This window comes from Erinaceus europaeus, chromosome 9 (assembly GCF_950295315.1).
Source record: "Erinaceus europaeus chromosome 9, mEriEur2.1, whole genome shotgun sequence".
NCBI classification, from domain to species: Eukaryota; Metazoa; Chordata; class Mammalia; order Eulipotyphla; family Erinaceidae; genus Erinaceus; species Erinaceus europaeus.
This window is the reverse complement of record NC_080170.1, coordinates 72,955,803-72,976,779: the sequence shown is the minus strand read 5'-3', so window position 1 is coordinate 72,976,779 and position 20,977 is coordinate 72,955,803. Positions and strand designations below refer to the sequence as shown.

Below are 20,977 nucleotides of genomic sequence, written 5' to 3'. Positions count from 1 at the left end.
AAAGCTTGTCCCAGTTGACTTAACAGCCTGCTATGTCCTCCTGCTCCCCTGCCCCACAATTAACATAGCACTTTTTAAGTGACTTTTAATCCTACCCTACATGCAGATAAGGAGTCAGGGTCGCTTGTCTGTGGTCTCTGTAGTGAATCTCTGCATGGGGCCCAGAGCCCAGTGTTCTCTCTCCAGGCCAGCTGCTTCCTCAGCAGCCTGTGGATCCCAGAGAAGGATGCAGGCTGTTGCTAGCTCCAAGAATCTGATGACCAGCATCCTGGGCTAAAGCAGGCCAGTTTATGCCCCCAGGGACCCCCACCTTCACACCAACTCACCTGCCTTTCTAGCACTCTTCTGTTACTACACTGGAGAATGAAGGGCAGTACTGTCCCTGTGTGTGGTGGCAGCAGAGGACACCAGGGCTCAGGTTTGGAGAAACCGACTGGAAGGAAAGGAGTTTCCACCTGCTCCCCCCCCCCCCCCACCTTGGAGCATCCAGACTTGACATAGATCTTCTACTGAACACACACAGCAAACTTCTTCTGGAAAGGTCCAAGCAGCACAGATAGGCAGCATTTGACTGTGTTGGGGGGGGGGGGTCCTGTCACTTACGCTTTTCTTTAAATAAACAGAAGCTATTCTTAGCCAGAAGGCTCAAGGCTCAAGGGGGGGTGTCCAGATATTTTATGCTCTTCTCTGCCCCCAGCTAGGTCTCCTCCACACATGAGGACTCCCATATGACTGCCCAGTGGCTGTGAGAGCTGGCACCTAAGGCCCAGTATTTGCAGAAAGGTCTAACAGGTAGAACTGGCTTTGGGGCTTAAGGGGGAGGAGTCCTCTTTCCTGCTTCTCAGGGGACCCCCACCTGTCCCCAAGCACTTATCCATACCATCAGCTCAGTCCACTCAGGCAGAACTAGCCCTCCTGGAGCTGCCAAACCTCCACACTTTCTGAAGACAAAATCTGGCTGCTTTGTCCCATCAAGTCCTATGACTGAAGCCAAGAGAGAGCAGGGATCCCTGCAAGATGTCAGGAAACTGTGTGAAGCTGTCCTCCAGGCATCAGTGACAGAAGGTGCCAGGACACTGGAAGCCATGGGGCATTGGTGGGGGAGGGGGTGGGTGGCTTTCCCTGCCCTGCCCAAACAGTTCTTCCCACTGAAAAGAAAGATTCTGAAAGTAAATTGTCTCATTTCTTTTATAACTTAAGTGCATTGAGCATTCCCTTACACACAGTTCCACATGGAAAATAAAATTCATTTTCTCTGTGCCTATGACCATGTGAGAGACACTTGAGAGTGGGGAGGGTCAGGCACTTACACACATAGCAAGCTCTCTGCCTCCCATCTGTCTGTCTCTGAGTCTTCCCTTGTAATGGTGGAAAGGTATGAGAAGTCTCCAGTCATTATCTAGTTTGCAAGAGAAACATCCTTGAGCTGAGAGACATGTCTCCTCTGTATCTATGAGACACTTATTAGAAATAGTGGACTGTTAAATCCACTGCAGTTTTCCATCTTTGGAAATGGTGAGCAAGTGTGAGAAATCTCCAGTCACTATTTAGTTTGCATGAGAACATCCATGTTAATACCTAACACTAAGACTCTTATTAGAAATGGTGGATTCTGCAATCTGCCATGTATTCAGTCTTTGGGAACACCCAGCTACAGCATGTCTTATACAACAACATAACCTTCCCCAAGTGGACTCCCTCCCAGCCCACCTTCCTCCCAGGCTGCCGACTCCCTGCCCATAGTGGGCTGTTCTGGCTAGCCACAGAGCACCAGATGGTGATGGCTCAGGAAGTGAAGTAGGAATTCTGCATGGAGTACAGGTGGTCGATGGGGTTTCCCACCCGTGACTGCAGGGGCCCAGTCTCTGAGGTGGCGAGGAAGCAGTCACCCAGGTGGCTGAGGGAGGTGTCATCACTATCCAGGTCCTGAAACAGGGGCTCGGCACCTGGCAGGGAGACAAGCACAGGCCAGCATGAGGTCTGCAGAGAGAGTCCACTGCAGGACCGAAACTCAGTGAACATGCTCCCAGGCAGACCTTCAACCCCTTCAGTTCAGGGCTCCCACCCCACAGAGGCCCAGACCCCTCAGTCATCTGTCAGCACCCACTGTGTGAGGTGGGATGGGGGCAAGACTTTCCCCTGCACAGTTCCCTTATGTTTTGGGCATGACATCACAACATATAATGCTCTTCTTAATAGAGGGTCCAAGTAAGTAATTTGTATTCTATGCTGTTAATTAAGGCCTTCTATTCATATGACTACAGATATCATTTACAAACACATCCATATCACTGCTAATATTGTTTGCATGTGCATATTACTGTGGTATTGCTTACACATATGTAAATATCACTTTTGATATTGTTAGCATGTTATTATTGTCACTGATATTGTAAAACATGTTAATATCACTGCTGATATTGCTGAAACATGTTGCTATCACTGTCTATATTGCTAGTACGTTAATATCACTACTGACATAACTACCATGTTAATATCAATGCTGTATATTAACAAGTATGTTAATAATACTGCCAATGTTGTTAATATGTCAATATTACTACTATTATTGCTAACAGATGCATTAATATCACTGTAGATATTACTAACTAGTATGTAATTAACTGCTGATACTGCTCAAAAACATGAGCATCATAGCTGATGTTGCTGACATGAATCTCACCCCTGCTTTTGCTTAAAACATCAGTATCAGTGCTGATGTAAAAATGTAGACCCTGGAAATCTCAGCCCCAGAGCACAGATGTTCAGTGAATGCCCACTTCCTGTTCAGGACCAATAGGTGAGGGATGCTGAGCACACAGGGAGTTGCCTCTAATGGGGATGTGTTCTTTCTACACTTGCCCTGGAGTAACTCCTGCGGCCTGGAGTGCTGGCTCTGCCTGGGGAAGAACTCCCAACCACCCCACTGCAGCTAATGTTGGGGGCCCCTCTCACCATAGGGGTGCATGTGGTCTCCAGGCATCTGGGGTGGCGTGAGGCCTTGCCGGAAGGGGTCGGAGCTGTAGACACTCTGCTCCAGGGCAAGGAGCTGCTGAGGGGCAGCCAGTGTTGTGTAGGGATTCATGATGCCATCCATGCTCCCGCCCCCACTGCCTCCATTTGTCTGAGCTGTGGGACAGAGAAGAGGGGATTACAGATCACATTCAATGTGCAGCCTAGAGGCCCATGGGTAGGAGGGGAGCATGGAGCATCTAGATCTGGGGACAGGGAGGTGGCTCAATGGTGGAACACACAATTTGCATGTCTGAGGTCCCACATTCTATCCCTAAAATCCATAGATGCCAGAACTGAGTGGTGTTCTGGTGTCTCTGTCTCTCTGATTGGCAAACATCTGAATATGAACTTGACTAAGTCTAGGTACTAGAGAAGTAGCTCCAGATGTGAGATTCTCTGCTCTGACACAAGCACTTCCAGGGAATTCTGTTAGAGGAGGGGTGCATTCATTCTGCAGCCCAAATTGTGATACAATGTATAAAGCTGTGGACACTCAAACATGAGGTTCTGAGTTTAATCCCTGGCCAGTTTAATCAAGTGCCAGTGTGATGCTCTGCTTCTCTTTCTCTCATCTTAATAAATAAAATAAATCTTAAAAAGAAAGGAAAGAAGAAAGGAAGGGAGGAAGGAATGAAGAATGGAAGGCAGGAGGGCAGGCGGGCATTGCTCTAAAACAGTTGTTCTTAATGTTCTAACTTCCCTGGTCTTCCCAGCCTATCACCTTCACACCCACCCCTATTAGATATAAACAGGAAAGACTGGAAAGACAGCATAACGGTTCTGCAAAAGACTCTCATGCCTAAGGCTCTGAGGTCCCACCATCAGTCAAAGGCAGTCAATACTCTAATCGATCTTCTCTCTCTTTCTCTCTCTCTCTCTCTCTCTCTCTCTCTCTCTTTCTCTCTCTCTTTCTAAATCTCTCTATATCTATCTATCTTCTATCTATCTTTCTATGCCTATCTCTTTAAAATAAATAAAATATTTAAAAATATAAGTGAATGAACAGGAAAGTTCAGGCAAGCCAGAGTGCTAGAACCAGAGAGGAGTAGCAACCACATCCCTGTCCCTCATGGAAATCTCTGGGTCCTTTCCAGCTGGTGACAGGGTAAGAACATTCTGCTGAGTTCAGGGTAGTATAGGTGAGGAGAACCAGGTGGACTAGGAAGGTTCTGGGTTTCTTTTCTTTTTTTTTTTTTAAGCAAAGGGATGGTTGCTATTTTACACTGTGTGTTCTACTACCTTGCACCTTTGGGGAAGGGGCTCTGTGGTCTCTGATTTAGTGGGGTGGAGGGCTGGTGGAGAACAGGACTGGCCTGGCCAGGGGTGGCCATCTTACCAGAACTCAGTCTCTGGGTGCTCTGCTGGTCTTGTTGCTGCTGCTGCTGCCGCCGGGCCAGCTTCTTCATCTGTGGGGAGAGATGGGTGAGGGGTAGGGGCCACATTGCAGGGCAGGAGTCCAGACCAGTTCTGGAAGGTACCAAACCATGACACAGGTGAGAGTGAGCCAGGAAGATGTGCCTGGCCTCTTCCCTCTCTGCCAGGCCTCAAGCTTGACACTCTTGCAGGAGGCTCTGGCCTCCATGTAAGTAGTGGCGGACAGAATTCGCCAAGGGGGAAACTGACTGATGGTTCTCAAACTGTGTTTCATTAGGTATTATCACAAATGATCAGTGTGCCTCTATGTGTGCATGCATATGGTTTAAGTTCATATGTGTAGAAAATGATAGACATAAAAATTATTGCTGAGGGGGTGCCTGGTGGCTCACCTGGTATAGCACACACTTACCATGGCCACAATCCAGTTCAAGCCCTGTGCTACCACCTGGGAGTGCTTGAAGTGTGTGGGGGGTGGGGGTCAAGAGGAGTAGAACAGTGCTGCAGTCTCTCTTTCTCTCTTCCTCTCTGTTCTTTACTATCTTAAAAGGAGGCAGATGACCCCACCATGTGTTCTGGAGCCCCACCTCCCCAGATCCCTGCCCTACTAGGGAAAGAGAGAGACAGGCTAGAGATATGGATTGACCTGTTAACACCCATGCTCAGCATGGAAGCAATTACAGAAGCCAGATCTTCCACCTTCTGCACCCCATAATGATCCTGGGACCATGCTCCCAGAGGCTTAAAGAATAGGAAAGCTTTTAAAAATTTCTCTATTGGGGAATTAATGTTTTACACTCAACAGTAAACACAATAGTTTGTACATGTATAACATTTCCCAGTTTAGAATAGGAAAGCTTTCAAGGGATGGACTGGGATATGGAGTTCCAGTGGTGAGAATTGTGTGGAATCGTACCTCTCTTACCCTGTGGTCTTGTCAGTGTTCCAAATTTATATGTAAACATTTTTTTTAAAAAAAGGAAGTAAGTGACCATTGGTAGCAGTGAAATCATGCAGGCTCTGGGCCCCAGTGAGAATCCTAGTGAAAAAAAAAAAAATTTGGGGGTCTAAGAGATAGTTGAGAACTAGAGTATAAGACATGCATGCCAGAAGTCCCAGAGGCTTCAGGTTCAGTTCCCAGCACCACTCTATGAAAGAACTGAGCAGTGCTCTAATATATATATATATATGTGTGTGTGTGTGTGTGCCTGTGCCTGTGCCTGTGTGTGTATGTGTGTGTGTATGTAAACAAATCTTTAAAATAATAATATTCATTATTATTTTCTGTGGGATTTCCCCAAGTTCCTGTGCCTTTCCTGCCAGACTCTTTCAAGGAGAACTGACATCAATCTGAGGCTTTGTTTTTGGGAAATGCTCTTTACTTAACTAATCATGGTCAATTATGAACCATGAATTTATCATCTAGGGCAGGAGCCAACAAAAATGTACTTCAAAGGCAGGAAAGCCTATGAGCAAAGATCTAGGAGCTCAGAGGGGGAGTCAGTCTGAGAGTATGCACCTGTCAGGAGCAGGACACTGTTCCATAACTCTGGCCCAGGCCAGTGACACGTACAAAGAGGCTTCCATGATGAGTTCATCTATTGATTTACTTATTTATCCTGTGGAGCCTGGACCTAATGTGTAATTTTATCACTCTCTAGCCAGAATTTTCATTCAGCTAAAGAAACACACACACACACACACACACACACACACACACACACACACACACACACACACACAGAGAGAGAGAGAGAGAGAGATAAGACAGCACCAGAGCTTTTCCCAGTGCCATAACACTCCTTGTGTGGTACCAGGGTTTATACCTGGACATACATATGGCAAAGCTCTCATTCTCCCTGGTGAGTAATCTCTTCATCTCCTCCCCACTTTCACATCTTTAAAAGTGATTTGGTACGTGCTAAATAGGTGTAAATTAAGGACCCCCTTTTAACCAAAAGACAGAAGCAATTCAGGAAGATTCATGGGGAGGGACACAAGAAATACAAACACCATTTTCCAGAAGTACTGTCTGCAGGGACACTTTTGCAGGAATGGATGCTGAGGGTGATTTAGTGGAGAGAAAGTGTCCCTCTAGTGAGTTATATGAGAAGCCAGCTGTCAAGGAGGCTATCCTGCAGGTGGCTGGTTACCTTGGCTCTCTGGTTCTGGAACCACACCTGGACCACTCGAACACTCAGCCCTGTCTCCGCAGCCAGTGTCTCCCTCACCTTGAAAATAAGAGGAATGCAGAAGCCTAGACATCGGGAAACAAGGCAGGTGGATGGAGCGTTTCCCATATGCGCAGGGCCTGCTGTGTGTGAGCCAGCTGTTAGGGAGTCCCTGCCCCACCCGGCTTCATCAAAACACAGAACACTCCCTTTAGGTTTTTACCAACTAAACACAGATCCCGGCCCAAGTGTTCAGCACAGGTGGGGACCTTGAAGGGATTCGGGCTCTGTTCAGGGTTCAAAAGCCAATATCCAATCCCACAGAATAGCTCACAAAGGAAGTTTTGATACTGTGGTATCCTGACCTATCAATCGTCTATCTATACTCTATCCTATCCTATCCTGTCGATCTATCCTGTCTATCTCTCTCTCTCTCTCTATGTATATATCTATCTATCTACCTATCTATCATCTATCTAAAAATAGAAAAAATAAAGGAAAGGAAATCTCAATTAGGGAGGTGGCTCAGAAAGGAAAGCACAGGTCTTCTGTGAATGAAGTCCTCATTCGAGCCTAGATTCTACACTTACCAAAATTTAATGTATTTCCCATTTTTAATGTTTACATTTGAGTAAGTAAATTCATTAGTTGCATAACTTCAGATACCACTTAAAATTCATGGAATTTTTCATGGTTTATGTATATATGCATTATTTTATGTTTATTGAAATGTTCTGTTACTATGTTCATCATTATGAGCTATAAAGAAATACAAGAAGTTAATTTATTTTTATATAGGAAGAGATCTCCTGTATTCCATTAATAAAGCAGAGTAAATATGTTGATGTTACTTGTATTCCACAAAGGTTTATAAATATTAGTAGAAATACTTGACTCATAGCATAACTCTATTAAGTCAAGAATTTTTTAGAACTGTAATTTCAAGTATTTTTTCACCTATAGATAAGTGATAATTGGGGTTACTTAGACAAGTCAAGAAAAAGTTTATCTCAAGAGTCTATTTAGACCAAGAGGTTACATAAGAAAACCTGTGCAATACATTATGGTAATTGCACAAATAATAATTGTATTATGGCTTTTCCACCATAGTGGTATATAAAAATATAAAGTAAAAAAATTAAAAGAGAGGCTAAGCAGTGTTGCACCTGGTTAATCACACACATTACAGTGCACAAGGACCCAAGTTCAAGTCGTTGGTCCCCACCTGCAGGGGAAAATCTTGAGGAGTGGTGAAGCATGGCTACAGGTGTCTATCTCTCCTCCTCTACCTCCCCCTCTCAGTTTCTCTTTCTCTACCCAATAATAAAAAATAAATAAAAATATTTAAGAAAGTAAAAGAAGTGGGTTTGCCAGGTGGCTCCCCCAAGTGATGTTATCACAAGGTGGCCCAGGGCCACCACATATCTCTTTTCCACCCATCTTTCTCTTTCGCGCTCTACCACATGTGAAGTTTCCCCATTGCAGGTGACAATCAGGACCTTGAACCCAGGGCCCTGTAAATGTATGGCAATGTGTACACTCTGCCAAGTATGCCACTACCCAACCCCAATAGGTATTTATTTATTTATTTATTTATTCATTCATTCATTCATTTTGCCTCCAGGGTTATTGCTGGGGCTCAGTGCCTGCACCATGAATGCACTGCTTCTGAAGGCCATTTTTTTACCCTTTTTGGCTTTGATGGTGTATTGTTGTTGTGGTTATTATTATTATTGCTGTTGTTGTTGGATAGGACAGAGAGAAATTGAGAGAGGAGCGGAAGACAGAGAGGGGAAGAGAAAGATAGACACCTGTAGACCTGCTTCACGGTGATGAAGCAACTTTCCCCCCCCACACACAGGTGGGGAGCCAGAGGCCTGAACCAGGATCCTTATGCCAGTCCTTGTGCTTCACACCATGTGCACTTAACCTGTTGTACTACCGCCCAACCCCCAATATTTATTTATGAGAAAGAAAACCAGAGCATCCTTCTGGTTCTGAGGAGGGATCAAACTCAACACCTCATGCTTGAGAATCCAGCCCCATGTCTACTTCACCACCTCCAGGATATTATCTTATTTTGTCACCAGAATCATTGCTGGGGCTCAGCGCCTTCATGAATTCACCACTCCTAATCCTGGCACTCAGGTTTTCTTTTTCTTAGAGACAGAGAGAGAAATAGAGAGGGTAGGAGAAAGAAAGGGAAGATACCTGCAGACTTGCTTCACCAGTTGTGAAGCTTCCCCCCTATAGGTGGGGAGTGGGGATGATTCCAGGTCCTTGTGCATGGTAATGTGTAGGCTCAACTGAGTGAGCCATGACTGGCTCCTGCACTGACTTCATATCCAGAAATTCTACCACTGTGCCCCTCCCAGGCCACTCGCTAGTTTGAATTTGATTTAAGCCACTGCACTTCCTCTTGGCTTCAGTTGTGACTCTACATCTGCACACACTGATTCAGGCCCAGGCTTTACTCCACAGAGAGGCCCCAAGGTGTAGCTGGGGAGCCCTCTCCCCACACGTACCTTCCTGCAGGGCTTGGAAGAGACCTCGAAGGAGGCCTTGAACGCCCGCCTCTGTTGGGTGGTCAGGATGGTGCGGGGGCGTTTAGGGCGCTTATGGTCCTTGCCATCCTCAGGGGTGCCCTTTCCTGGCCCATGCGTGGCTTTGCAGAGGCTGTCTTCATCCTCACTTTTGCCTGCAAGATGCAAAGAACAGGCACTCAGCCCTGGCTGCAGGTGGTTGGTCCCCAGGCTCCCACCATCTGAGCCACCCACTGAGGGGAAAAGCTGATTTGACAGCCTCTCAGCTGGCAGCAATGGGAAGTGGTGCAGTGGATAAAGTGCTGGGCTCTCAGTTATGAGGCCCCAAGCTTGATTTCCAGCACCACATGTGCCTGGGGTCTGTGTGGTGCTTTCTCAGAAAGTGCTGTGGAAGATGTTTCAAGAGTCTCCAGCTGGAACCAGCAGCCAACCAGGAATGTTAAGAACTGAGCCCTGGTTCCATTTTGTGTAACTGTGACCCTGAGGATGTGACTCAACTCTCCAGGGTTCTATGTCCTTGCTCACAGTATCAAAGCTGGTATGGAGAAAGTTTCATGAGCATCTTCCATTGAAGACTTCTGCTAGCCTAGTTGTCTTTCACCATGTCACTTTTATTGCATAGCATCATTACTTCCAGTTCTGTTCTAAATAATACAGTCTCATATTTTTGTTGGCACAGTACTATTCTATCAAATCTACATTCCCCAACACCTTTACCTAATCATCTGTTATTGGGTACATCCATGCACCACTTTGTTCATAGCTGCACTATATGCCATTATGTGAAAAGAACCTAAATCCTCAGTGCCCTTTAAAAAATAAAAGACCAGGGCTGGGGAGACAGCATCCTGGATCTGGAAAAGACTCTTATGTCTGAGGCTCTGAGGTCCCAGGTTCAATCCCTAGGAACACCAGAAATCAGAGCTAAGCAGGGCTCTAATCTCTATCTCCCTGTATCTTTCTCTCATTAAAATAAACGAAATATTTAACACGTATTGCACCAAAGTAAAAGACTCTGGGGTGGGTGGGGGGAAGGGTTCAGGTCCTGGAACATGATGGCAGAGGACCTAGTGGGGGTAATACTGTTATGTGGAAAACTGGAAAATGCTATACATGTACAAACTGGTGTATTTACTGTTGACTGTAAAATATTAATCCCCCAGTAAAGAAAATTATAGAAAAATAAACAAAATGGTTAACATAAAAGACAAAATAAATAAAAAGGCAAAGGGTCACTATTTTGTCTCTGCAGGTGTGACATCCCAATGGTGACCACTCAGCTCTGTCATCTAGCTTGGAGAGGGTGGTGAACAAAGGGGTGTAACTAGGTCCCCAGGGACCTGGCTTTCAGAAGCAGGCAACAGACTGAACAGTGTGCATAGTGCTTGGTGCCCCTGCCCCTCTCCCTTCTCCATCAGAACCAAGAAACCTTGTGTTCCTCTGTCCCCTGCTCTCAGGTTCTAGCTTGTGGAGATCAGAGAGCAAGAGAGGGAGGTGAGCTGGGTTCTCCCTCAAGGTCCAGGGCACAGGGAGCAAACACAGGTGGCCCCCAGCCCCACACCATTGTCCACCTCATGTCTGTCTGCATTGGAGAAGACACTGGGGGTACACACAGATCATCCTCAGTTTATTTGTAGAGGGAACAGTCTCTGGACCACTCCTGGACCCACAGATGCTCTATCCTTTCTCTCCCCACAGGGGTTGAACCAGTCCCAGCCTGCAGAGCTGAAGGAGGCAGAGGTAGAGGTGGAAAAGGGATGCCCTCTCCCTCAGCAAAGGCCCCCTCCCCACCAGCAGGCCCAGCAAGGAACCCTCCCTCTGTGGAGATGAAAGAAACCCCACCTGCTCACCCCCCTCTCTTCAGGGGCAGAGGCTGTTTGAACCCTACCACCAGGTATCCTTCAGCTCCATCCCTCCCAGGAAGATGAAGTCCAGGACCCAGCCCCCCCACACCCTGGCTGGCCTGGCCCCCTTGCACAGAGCTCCTACTAAATTTTGGGGGCCTCCTCCAACTTGTGACCCCAAGAAAGAGGGAGGGCACAGGCTGCTCCCCCTCCTACTTGCTGATAGAAGATGAAAGGCTGCTGCTGGCTTATAGAGTGACTCATCCCACTGTGTGGGGCCTCATCTCAGGTACATTTTCTGGTTGTTAGAGAACCCCCAAAGCACATAAACTGGGCAAGGGGCATCTGAGCACTACAGGAAGCAAAACAGAGAAAGGGGGAGCACAGACACCCCCACCCAGGGGAGCCAGGGCAAATGCAGGGCCTCAACTGCACCCCAAGGTGCAAAAAAAAGCAACAAGCTTATAAAAGGCCCCAGGGCTCAAGAATCTGGAGAAAGGTTCTGGGCCCTTGAGGGTGTGAAGGAGTCCCAGAGGGAGGGGGAATCTGCAAAGGTGGCACATGCACCCCAAAACCACAGGACTGTCTTTCTCCCCAGCACAGAAGTTTTGGCTTCTGCAGGACACAACACTACAGGAATAGCCCAAGAGGCAAGACTAGAGGTTCTCTGTACCACAAGGGGTTCTCCACCCCTCAGAACAAGGAGTCTGCAAGAATGGGACCTGCTCATTCAGCCAGCCATCTATAGATGTTCATAAGTGCTTTTGTACCCTCACTGGAAGAGTGTTACTGTGCACAATTGCTGTTATTATTGCTATTTGTTACCAGCATCATTGCTGAGGCTAGGTGTCTGCATGAGTCCACCCTTTCTGGTGTCCATCATTTTTCCTTTTTTTGATAGAAGACGAGAGAGAGAGAGAGAGAGAGAGAGAGAGAGAGAGAGTTGGTATGCTTCTAGTTCTGCTTCTGGGATCCCATCTGTTACATTGCTTGACGTTGTGGTCTATTTACATGGTCATTCTGTTACATTGGTTTGGTCTCACTCCCCCTGCCTCTGGGAGATTTGGTTTAGCCCTTGCTAGTTTCCCGTTTCTTCCTTTTCCCTGCCCCATACCCTACGTACTTCCTGAGTTCCTGCTGCTGCCACAGGAGGAGAAAGATGGAGGACAGAATTATGTGGTGATTAGATTAGATTAGTTTTTGGACCGTTGGCTTGTGAATAAAGAAATACAGCTTCTCTGCTCAGCTCTGTGTCCCTAGTCATCTGCTTACTGCCACGAAGAGAGACTGGCATACTGGTGCGCTGAACTAAAACGACATATGGCGCCACAACGTGGGACCTGACCTGCCCACCCCCCAGATAAGTGAAGATGTTTGGCTACCTATCCACTATGGGCTGCTTTTCTGCTTGTGAAGAGGTTTCCAAAGGCCTCTGCCCTTTCTTCATGAGACTGTTTCTCTGTTTCTGGAACATTTTGCTCTAGGCCACACTCTAGTTTCTGCCCGCCTACCGCCTGCAGGAGCCGGCTCACCTGGCATGGGGCGTTGGGCGTGGGCTCCCTCCACACTGCTCTGCCACTGGGAGCAGGGCAATGGGCATGGCGGGCAGAGTTGCAACCCATCCTGGCCCCTGCACTGGGGTGCCTTGGCCCGCGCCTTCTGCACGGCCGGCCTGCCCGCCCTCCTGCTATGAAGTCTGGGTATATCCTGGCCCACCTGGAGACCATGGGCTCCCTGCCAGGACTGGGGCCCCTGGCCGAGATCCCCAGCTTGGTTCTGATGGCAGAGGAGCTAGAATACACAGACATCCATGCAGTGATCGCACTCCTGCACTTCCTGGAGGTGAAGCGGGGCAAGAGGCCACCACAGAACAATGCACCCCCTGAACAACTAAGATAGTACAGATCTAAATTCATGTTTAAAATGACATGTCTTCATGACAAAAGTTTTTCTCCTTGTGTATTGAAGACCATGTTTGTGTGTGTGTTTGAAGTTTGGTAAACATTAACTTTAAGGTTAGAAATATAACTTTAAGGCTACATTCTTACCAGGCAAAGTTAAATGAAAAAGGTTTTCAACATAATTCTCATAAAGGTAAAATTAACTTACATTTAAAGCCTGAGGTAAAAATTAGTTAAAAATCAATATATTTTAACTAAGTTGGTCTAAAAAACCTGCACACACTTAGGGTGTGTCTCCATCTTACATGGGTGTAACAAAAGGTTAAATAAGATGTTATTGATATGTAAAGCTCTCAAATACCTTCTCAGTTAGGAACTATAGATTGCACAATGGTTATACTAATGATTCTCATGCCTGAGGGTCTAGCAGTGGTTCTTTGCCTTACCACATTTTATTGTGCTTAAATTGGTTAAGCAGCCTTAAAATGAAACGAGAAAGACCTTCCAAATTTATAAAGATACTTGAACCAATTATAATCATCGAGTTATCAAGTGTGGTAAACTTCTAACCTGCTACAAGTTTTGTTTCATAAGTAAGTGAATTACAGCTGTCAAGTTCTCTACAGAAGAGCAGAATTCCAGTGGCTGACCTTCCTCATGCAACAATCCAGCCCCTGGCAATTCTTCAGTGGACATCTGCTTTAGACTGGCACTTCTATCGGACTTACTGGTACACAACCCTACAGTAGCTTCCCGTTATGCTGCTGGTCTCTCAAAGACTGACTGCAGCCAGCTGCCTTGGGACTCTATAGACCATACCCCTCCCCATGTTAGGTAATGCCCACAGAGGCAAGAAACACCCGTGAGACAAGAGAAGCCCACAGAGGCAAGAAAATATCCTTTATCTTGATAAAGCCTTGCCCACAGAAGCAAGAAACACCCCCCTAAGGACTTCCCTTGGCATCACACTGGTTCTTGTTGCTCGCTTACTTGTTTCTCCATGTTTGTGCCAGTTTTTTTTTTAAATGCCTGTAAGATATAGGTTTCTACTCACCCCACACTCCTGATACTATGGTCAATTAGCTAAAAAGAAAAGGGGGAATTGTTGGTGTGCTTCTAGTTCTGCTTCTGTTACATTGCTTGACGTTGTGGTCTATTTACATGGTCATTCTGTTACATTGGTTTGGTCTCACTCCCCCTGCCTCTGGGAGATTTGGTTTAGCCCTTGCTAGTTTCCTGTTTCTTCCTTCTCCCTGCCCCATACCCTACGTACTTCCTGAGTTCCTGTTGCTGCCGCTTGAGGAGAAAGATGGAGGAAAGAATTGTGTGGTGATTAGATTAGATTAATTTTTGAACCGTTGGATCATGAATAAAGAAATATAGCTTCTCCACTCAGCTTTGTGTCCCTAGTCATCTGTCTACTGCCACAAAGCTAGCCTGGCAAACTGGTGCGCTGAACTAAAATGACGAGAAGGAAACAGAGAGAGAGAGAGAGAGAGAGAGAGAGTTACAGAGAAAGGAGAGATACCTGCAGCACAGATTCACCATGTGTAAAGTGTTTCCCTGAAGGTAGGGAGCAGAGGCTTGAGCTCAGGTCCTCAAACATGGCAATGTGTGCACTCTACCAGGGATGCCACCTCCAGGCATCCAGAGCCTATTTACCCCCCCCCACACACACACACCCTGCCCTGCCCTTCACAGAGCATCTCAGGGCCTTTGCATATAGAAGCTATTAAGTACTCCCACCCCCAGGAAAGTCAACTTTGTCTGTAGCCTAGGGCAAGGAGGAGGAGGGAAGGTTTGCTCTCTTGTCTCTTTCTGCCATCCTGGGTGGCTGGGACTGATAAAAGAGCCTCTCCTTGGGACTCAGTGGTGGCACCCCTGGTATTAAACATGTTACCATGCTCAGGGGCCCAGGTTCAAATCCTGTTGCCCACCTGCAGGAGGAAAGCTTCACAAGTGGTGGAGTAGTGCTGCAAGTGTCTCTCTCCCTCTCTCTCCTCCTCCTCTCTCAATTTAACTTTATTCTATTAAATAATTTTTTAAAATAATTATAGGAAGTGTGCTTGGAAGGGTGTCCCTTATGCTTGGAGGGGTGTTCCTTGTGGAGGGGTGTCCTTTGTGCTTGGAAGGGTATCCCTTGCAGGTCTTTTCTCATCAAGACAAGCTTCCTGCTGACATGCAGGACACACCAGGGTGTTCCCTCTCATGTGTGTGGGCACCAGTACCCACACCACCCCACACGCCCACATACAGCCTTTGCCCCCATCAGAGCCATTCCACCTCTCCTCCCCCTTATTAATGTAAATATGGCCTTGGGAGCCTATCCACACTTCCAGGTGGAAACAGTCAAGTCCCTCTATCAAGAGCTCTGCATTCAACCTCAGCATGGTGAGACAGACAAACCCAGCAGTCCCCATGCTCCTGTACTCTGGCCAGTGCAGAGGTCCAAAGGGATGTCTCCCAAGCCATTCACTTGCTTGGGCCTCATTGTTCATCCTCTCTGTCAGAGTTTTTCCTCTACCCCCTGAAGTAGAGCACCTGGGTTAGAAGGTATAGATAGTGGCTGCCAGAAGGGATGAATGTGTGGACTCAGATGTGGCAATTGACCTCAGAGCATGAAATTAATGAATGGGGAGTTGGGCTGTAGTGCAGCGGGTTAAGCGCAGGTGGCGCAAAGCACAAGGACCGGCATAAGAATCCCGGTTCGAGCCCTGGCTCCCCACCTGCAGGGGAGTCGCTTCACAGGCGGTGAAGCAGGTCTGCAGGTGTCTATCTTTCTCTCCTCCTATCTGTCTTCCCTTCCTCTCTCTATTTCTCTATGTCCTATCCAACAACGACAACAACAATAATAACTACAACAATAAAACAACAAGGGCAACAAAAGGGAATAAATAAATAAAATTTAAAAAAAAGAAATGAATGAATGAATGAATGAATCCCTTATCTCCTTGCTGAAACCTACTTGGCTGCATCCATCATTGGTATTCTCTTGGATAAAACTTGCTGAGCTACTGTGAACTGTGTTTCTGTGAACATGTGCATGCATAGATGTCTTTGGATGGGTGCTTTGTTTCCTTTGGATAGATCCTCAAGAGAGGGGTTGCCAGATCACAGAGTAGACTCAGGGTTAGTGATCTGAGGAAGCTCCAGGCTGTTTTCCGTGGGGGTTGGAACAAAGGACATTCCCATGAACAGTGGCAAAGGGTTCCTATTTTCCCCTGCATCCTTGCCAATACTTTTTTGATGTGTGACACTCTCACAGTTGTAAAGTGGTATTTCACTGTTGTCTCTATTTGCATTTCTTTGATAATCAGTGACTTTGGGCATTTGTGAATAAATCTGTGTGTAGTGAAATACTACTCAGCTGTCAAAAATGATAAATTGTCTCCTTTGTCTAATCTTGGGTGTAACTTGAAGAGATTATGTCAAGTGAGAGAATCCAGGAGAAGGATGGTTACTGGATGACCTTACTCAGAGGTGGAACTTAAGAAGCATGGACAGAAAAGAGGGACTCAAGGTGAAACTTTAACTGAGTGAGGTATATCACAGCAAAGCAAAGGACTCTGGACTAGGAGGACTTAAAAGGGGAGGATGGTGGGAGCAGTCATAGGGAAAGAAGGAACTGTACCCATGTGTCACCGACTGTCCTGTAAACTAATATTTACCCAATAAAATGATTTAAAATGAAATAACTCACTGAGAAAATGAAAGTATATTTCAGTCAAGTGGGGAGGTAATTGAGGATAAGCTGACTCCCTTCTTCAGTGCTCTCTCTGCATTAATGAATACCCCATACACAGTCTTTGTGGCTTTGAGGACAGAGAGCACGTGTCCAGATGCTAGAGAGAGGGGTCCTAGTCAACTTGGGTTTCTGCTAGTCTGGAGAGAGAGGAGGGACCACCCCCACCCACCATATGTGCCTCCTCTCTCCTCTACCAACTCTGTCAAGCTCAGAAGAGCAGAACAGGTGAGTGAAATAGCTCATCTGAATACTGTGTTGCTTTGCCATGCGTGTGACCCAGGTTCTAGCCCAGACCCCACTGTGTTTAAGGAAGATTTGCGGCTATGGTCTCTTTCTCTCTCTCCCCTCTGCCTCTATGTAAAATAAATAAATAAATAAATAAATAAATAAATAAATAAATAAATAAATAGTGGATAAGGAGAACTTCCACAATGCTGCTCTACCAAAAAGGCTCAAATATGTCCACTCTTGCAGCTCCCTCAGTACCTCCCCATGCCAGTTCTTTCCTATCTGAGCCTCAAATGTGTGGCAACTCAACTCTATTCAAAGCAGAGAACATTGTATTGGGGGTTCTTGTGTTGTTGGTGTGGGTCAGCCTTACAGGAGTGAAGTAGTGTCTCATTGTGATTTTCATTGGCTATTTCCTTAAGGATAAGTAGTGTGCAGAGCATTCTTTCATATGTCTGTGAGCTATCTGATTGTCTTCTCTAGAAAACTGCCTATTTCTATCTTTTGCCCATTTTTATATGGAGTTGATTTTTTACAATTAAGGTGTATGAGCTCTGATTGGATAAAGAAGTTATGGGATAGATACTCAACAGAGTATTGTTATTAAAAATAAGAGCATTAGTTTGTGTCATTTGGGGCAAAAATGGATGGAACTAGAGATGATGTGCTAAGTGAAATAAAGAGTGAAGAACAACTGGTGGGGGTAACACTCATATGTGCATATAGATGACTAAAACAAATGAGCTTGCAATAAATGGTAACCAATGGTCTCTTGGACTTTGTGAAGACTGAGGTGAATATGGTGGGGGAGGCACACACAGAACTTTGGTGGAGGGTGTGATATTAAATTATAACCCTATAATATTCAATATTCTGGGGGAAATTTGCTTAATTACTAACAAAAATAAAAAATATAAATCTTCAGAAATATAAAAATAAACACCAAGTAGATGGTATTTGCATATGGTGCCTGACACTAGTCTCCAACCATTTTAGCCAAAATCATCATTGTAAACCTTAAGAATGAATTTTGTTTGCTTTGCTAGGGAATAAATTCAGGTCTTTGAGAATGCCTCCTGGGCTTAAATCTTATTGAAACAGAGATAGGTAGATAACATAAAAAGCGGAGAGACATAGAAAAGAGAAAAATAGAGTTTCTCTAGAAGGAGAGGGGGTGAGCAAGGGAGGGGGAGAGAAGAGAAGAGAAAAGAGAAGAGAGAAAAAGAGAGGAGAGGAGAAGAGAGGAGAGGAGAGGAGGGGAGGTGAGAGGAGAGGAGGGGAGGGCAGGGGGCAGGAGAGGAGAGGAGGGTGGAGGGGAGGAAAGAGGAGGAGAGGGGAGAAGAGGAGAGCAGAGAGGAGGGGAGGAGAGGAGAGGGAAGGGGGAGAGGGGAGGGGAGTAGAACAGAGGGGAGGGGAGGTGAGGAGAGGGAAGGGAAGGGGAGGATAGGAGAGGGGAAGGAAGAGGAGGAGAGGAGAGGGGAGGAGAGAGGAGGGGAGGGGAGGAGAGGAGAGAGGAGGGGAGGGGAGGGGAGGAAAGGGGAAAGGAAGGGAGGGGAGGAGAGGGGAGGAGAGGGGAGGGGAGGAAAGGGGAAAGGAAGGGAGGGGAGGAGAGGGGAGGAGAGGGGAGGGGAGGGGAGGAGAAGAGAGGGGAGGGGAGGGGAGGAGAGGAGAGGGGAAGGGAGGGGAGGAGAGGGGGAGGGAGGGGAGGGGAGGAGAGGAAAAGAGAGGAGAGGAGAGCAGAGGGGAGGGGAGGAAAGGGGAGGAGAGGATAGGGACATTATGGAACTGCTCCACCATCCATGGAGCTCCCTTGGATGCTGTTCATGGTGCTGAGAAAGAAGAGACTGCACAGCAATGCTCCCTCACCCATGGACTTTCCCCTGTCAGGTTGCTGTCCATGGTGCTGCTCTGTGATGCTGAAGTTCAAATCCAGAGTTTCTCTTGGCACCATAATACATTCTAACTCATAATCAACCAAAGCATTATACCTTCCAACAGCCACAGCCAAATCTTCAGAATTATTTGTGCTCATTTTGTTGAGGCCTTCAGATGAAATGATGCCTAAGGTATCACAGATGCAGGGTGCACTCAGGCTGACAAAATTGGAGGAGGCATATTTTTAAAGCAGGTGGGGTGAGGATAGGAGATGGTTCTCCCTCACATGTGACCAGTGTGACAGCTGGACAAAAGCCATGATCCCCAGGCTGGTGAGAGGGCATGAGGCTGTAGAAGGAAAGGCTGTGTATGCCACCTGCCTTTTCCCCCTCCTCTCTTCATTATCACCTCCTCCATGATGAAGCATAGTGCTGAGCAGCCCTTCTGCTCGGGGACCCAGATGGCTTCAATCCTCTGTATATGAATGACACAAAATGCATCCATTTAACTGAATTTCCCCAACCAAGTCATTAAGCAAGTCTCACTGTCCAGTAGGCTGTTGCATCTCCAGTGAATCGGAGCTGAGAACTCCAGGGAGCCTGCACAGAGGTGGCTCCAGATTCAGCTGAGCTTCTGAAAAGTGCAGGCGGATGATACACTAGGAGGTAGCTGCACTTCACTGTGATCACTCTAAGCTTACAACAGCCAACCTCCATGCAGGATACTCCTATACACTGGGTGCACACATGTGCAGAGATCACATATCTATAGACAAGAACTGTACTTTCCCAATGAGGGAAATCCTGGCTATACAAATAACTTCAGGGACAAGTGCACAGTCTCCAACATGCAGAGGGATGTAACTCTTCCACCTTCAGTGAGTTCATTCACACATGCCAGGTATTCTCCATTTATGCATGACCATAACAAAGCCCAGCACCCAATTATGTCATAGATAAGGGGAGGGGACAGATAGCAACATGTACAAAGCAGCAAAACTATGGATTCCTCCATCATTTTAGGTAATCTTCTTTGCTTCTTCTCTGGGTCAAATGTCATTCTGTGGGAACCAGAGCTTCTGTTCTTTGTCTTCCCTGTACTTTTTTTAAAACCATTTTAATTTGTGATTACTAGTAGCTCCCAATATTGTCATATTACAAATTATAGCTCCAACATTACAGCCATCACCAAAGTTCTATACCCACATCCTCTGGATGATACCCACTATAGTCCTCACAAAGTCTTAGAGACTATTGTTTACTTTTTTATTTGTTTGTTTGAAAGTACATGTGTTTTAGTTCTCTAGATTCCACATATGAATGAAACCATTCCATAGTTTTTTATTATCTCTTTATGTATTTCACTAATTTCTTTTTGACTGTAGAGTAGTATTCCATGGAGTATAAATCCTATAACTTCTTTTTAAATGATTCTATTTATTTATTTATTTAGTTTCCCTTTTGTTGTCCTTACTGTTTTTTATTGTTGTTGTAGTTATTACTGTTGTTGTTACTGAAGTTATCATTGTTAGATAGGACAGAGAGAAATGGAGAGAGGAGGGGAAGACAGAGAGAGGGAGAGAAAGATAGACACCTGCAGACCTGCTTCACTGCCTGTGAAACAACCTCCCTATAGGTGGAGAGCCAGTGGTTCGAACTGGTATCCTTACACCAGCCCTTGTGCTTCGTACTATGTGTGCTTAACCCACTGTGCTATTGCCCAACTCCCCATAACTCCTTTATCCACTCATCTGTATATGGGCATTGAGGCTGCTTCCACTCTAGCTAGTGTGAATAATGCAGCTATGAACTATGAACATCTGGGTGCATACATCCCTTTAAATTAGTGCTTGAGTGACATATATATATATATATATATATGTATATATATATATAATATACCTATATATAATCATTAGGTACCCATTTTTATTTGTTTGAGAACTCTCCATACAGTCTCCTAAAGGGGCTGAACTAATTACTTCCTCACCATTCTCTGTACGTTTTTTTGGTGGGTGGAGGAGGGCTCTCCCCTATCCAGCTGCTGCTGCCTGGGTTCAGCCATGGAGGTGTTTACAAAGAGATCAGAGGAAGAGTGACAAGCCAGGCATGGCTTCCAGCCCCTCTACCCTAGGCCTTGCCAATTGTCTTCTAACCTCATGGGCTCCAAGTCATGCCTAAAATTTCCACTTATTTCAGCTTTTACCAAACACCAACCAGCATCACAGCATGTCATTCTGCCACTTTCCTTAGTTGCAAATGTGTGGAGTATTCCACCACTA

General features: G+C 46.1%; 1 protein-coding gene across 1 annotated transcript in view; it reads right to left on the bottom strand.

Annotated features, from left to right (window-relative positions):
- Positions 1-1,606: 1,606 nt before the first annotated feature.
- The window catches only part of LMX1A (LIM homeobox transcription factor 1 alpha), a 115,630-nt gene continuing 96,259 nt past the window's right edge, over positions 1,607-20,977 (bottom strand). Inside the window, exons 5-9 of the mRNA XM_007535276.2 lie at positions 9,086-9,258; positions 6,543-6,620; positions 4,352-4,421; positions 2,956-3,129; positions 1,607-1,946 (exon numbers count right to left, since the gene is read on the bottom strand). Coding sequence (XP_007535338.1) covers positions 1,786-1,946; positions 2,956-3,129; positions 4,352-4,421; positions 6,543-6,620; positions 9,086-9,258 — 656 coding nt within the window. The 3' untranslated portion in view covers positions 1,607-1,785. The remainder of the gene's footprint in view (positions 1,947-2,955; positions 3,130-4,351; positions 4,422-6,542; positions 6,621-9,085; positions 9,259-20,977) is intronic.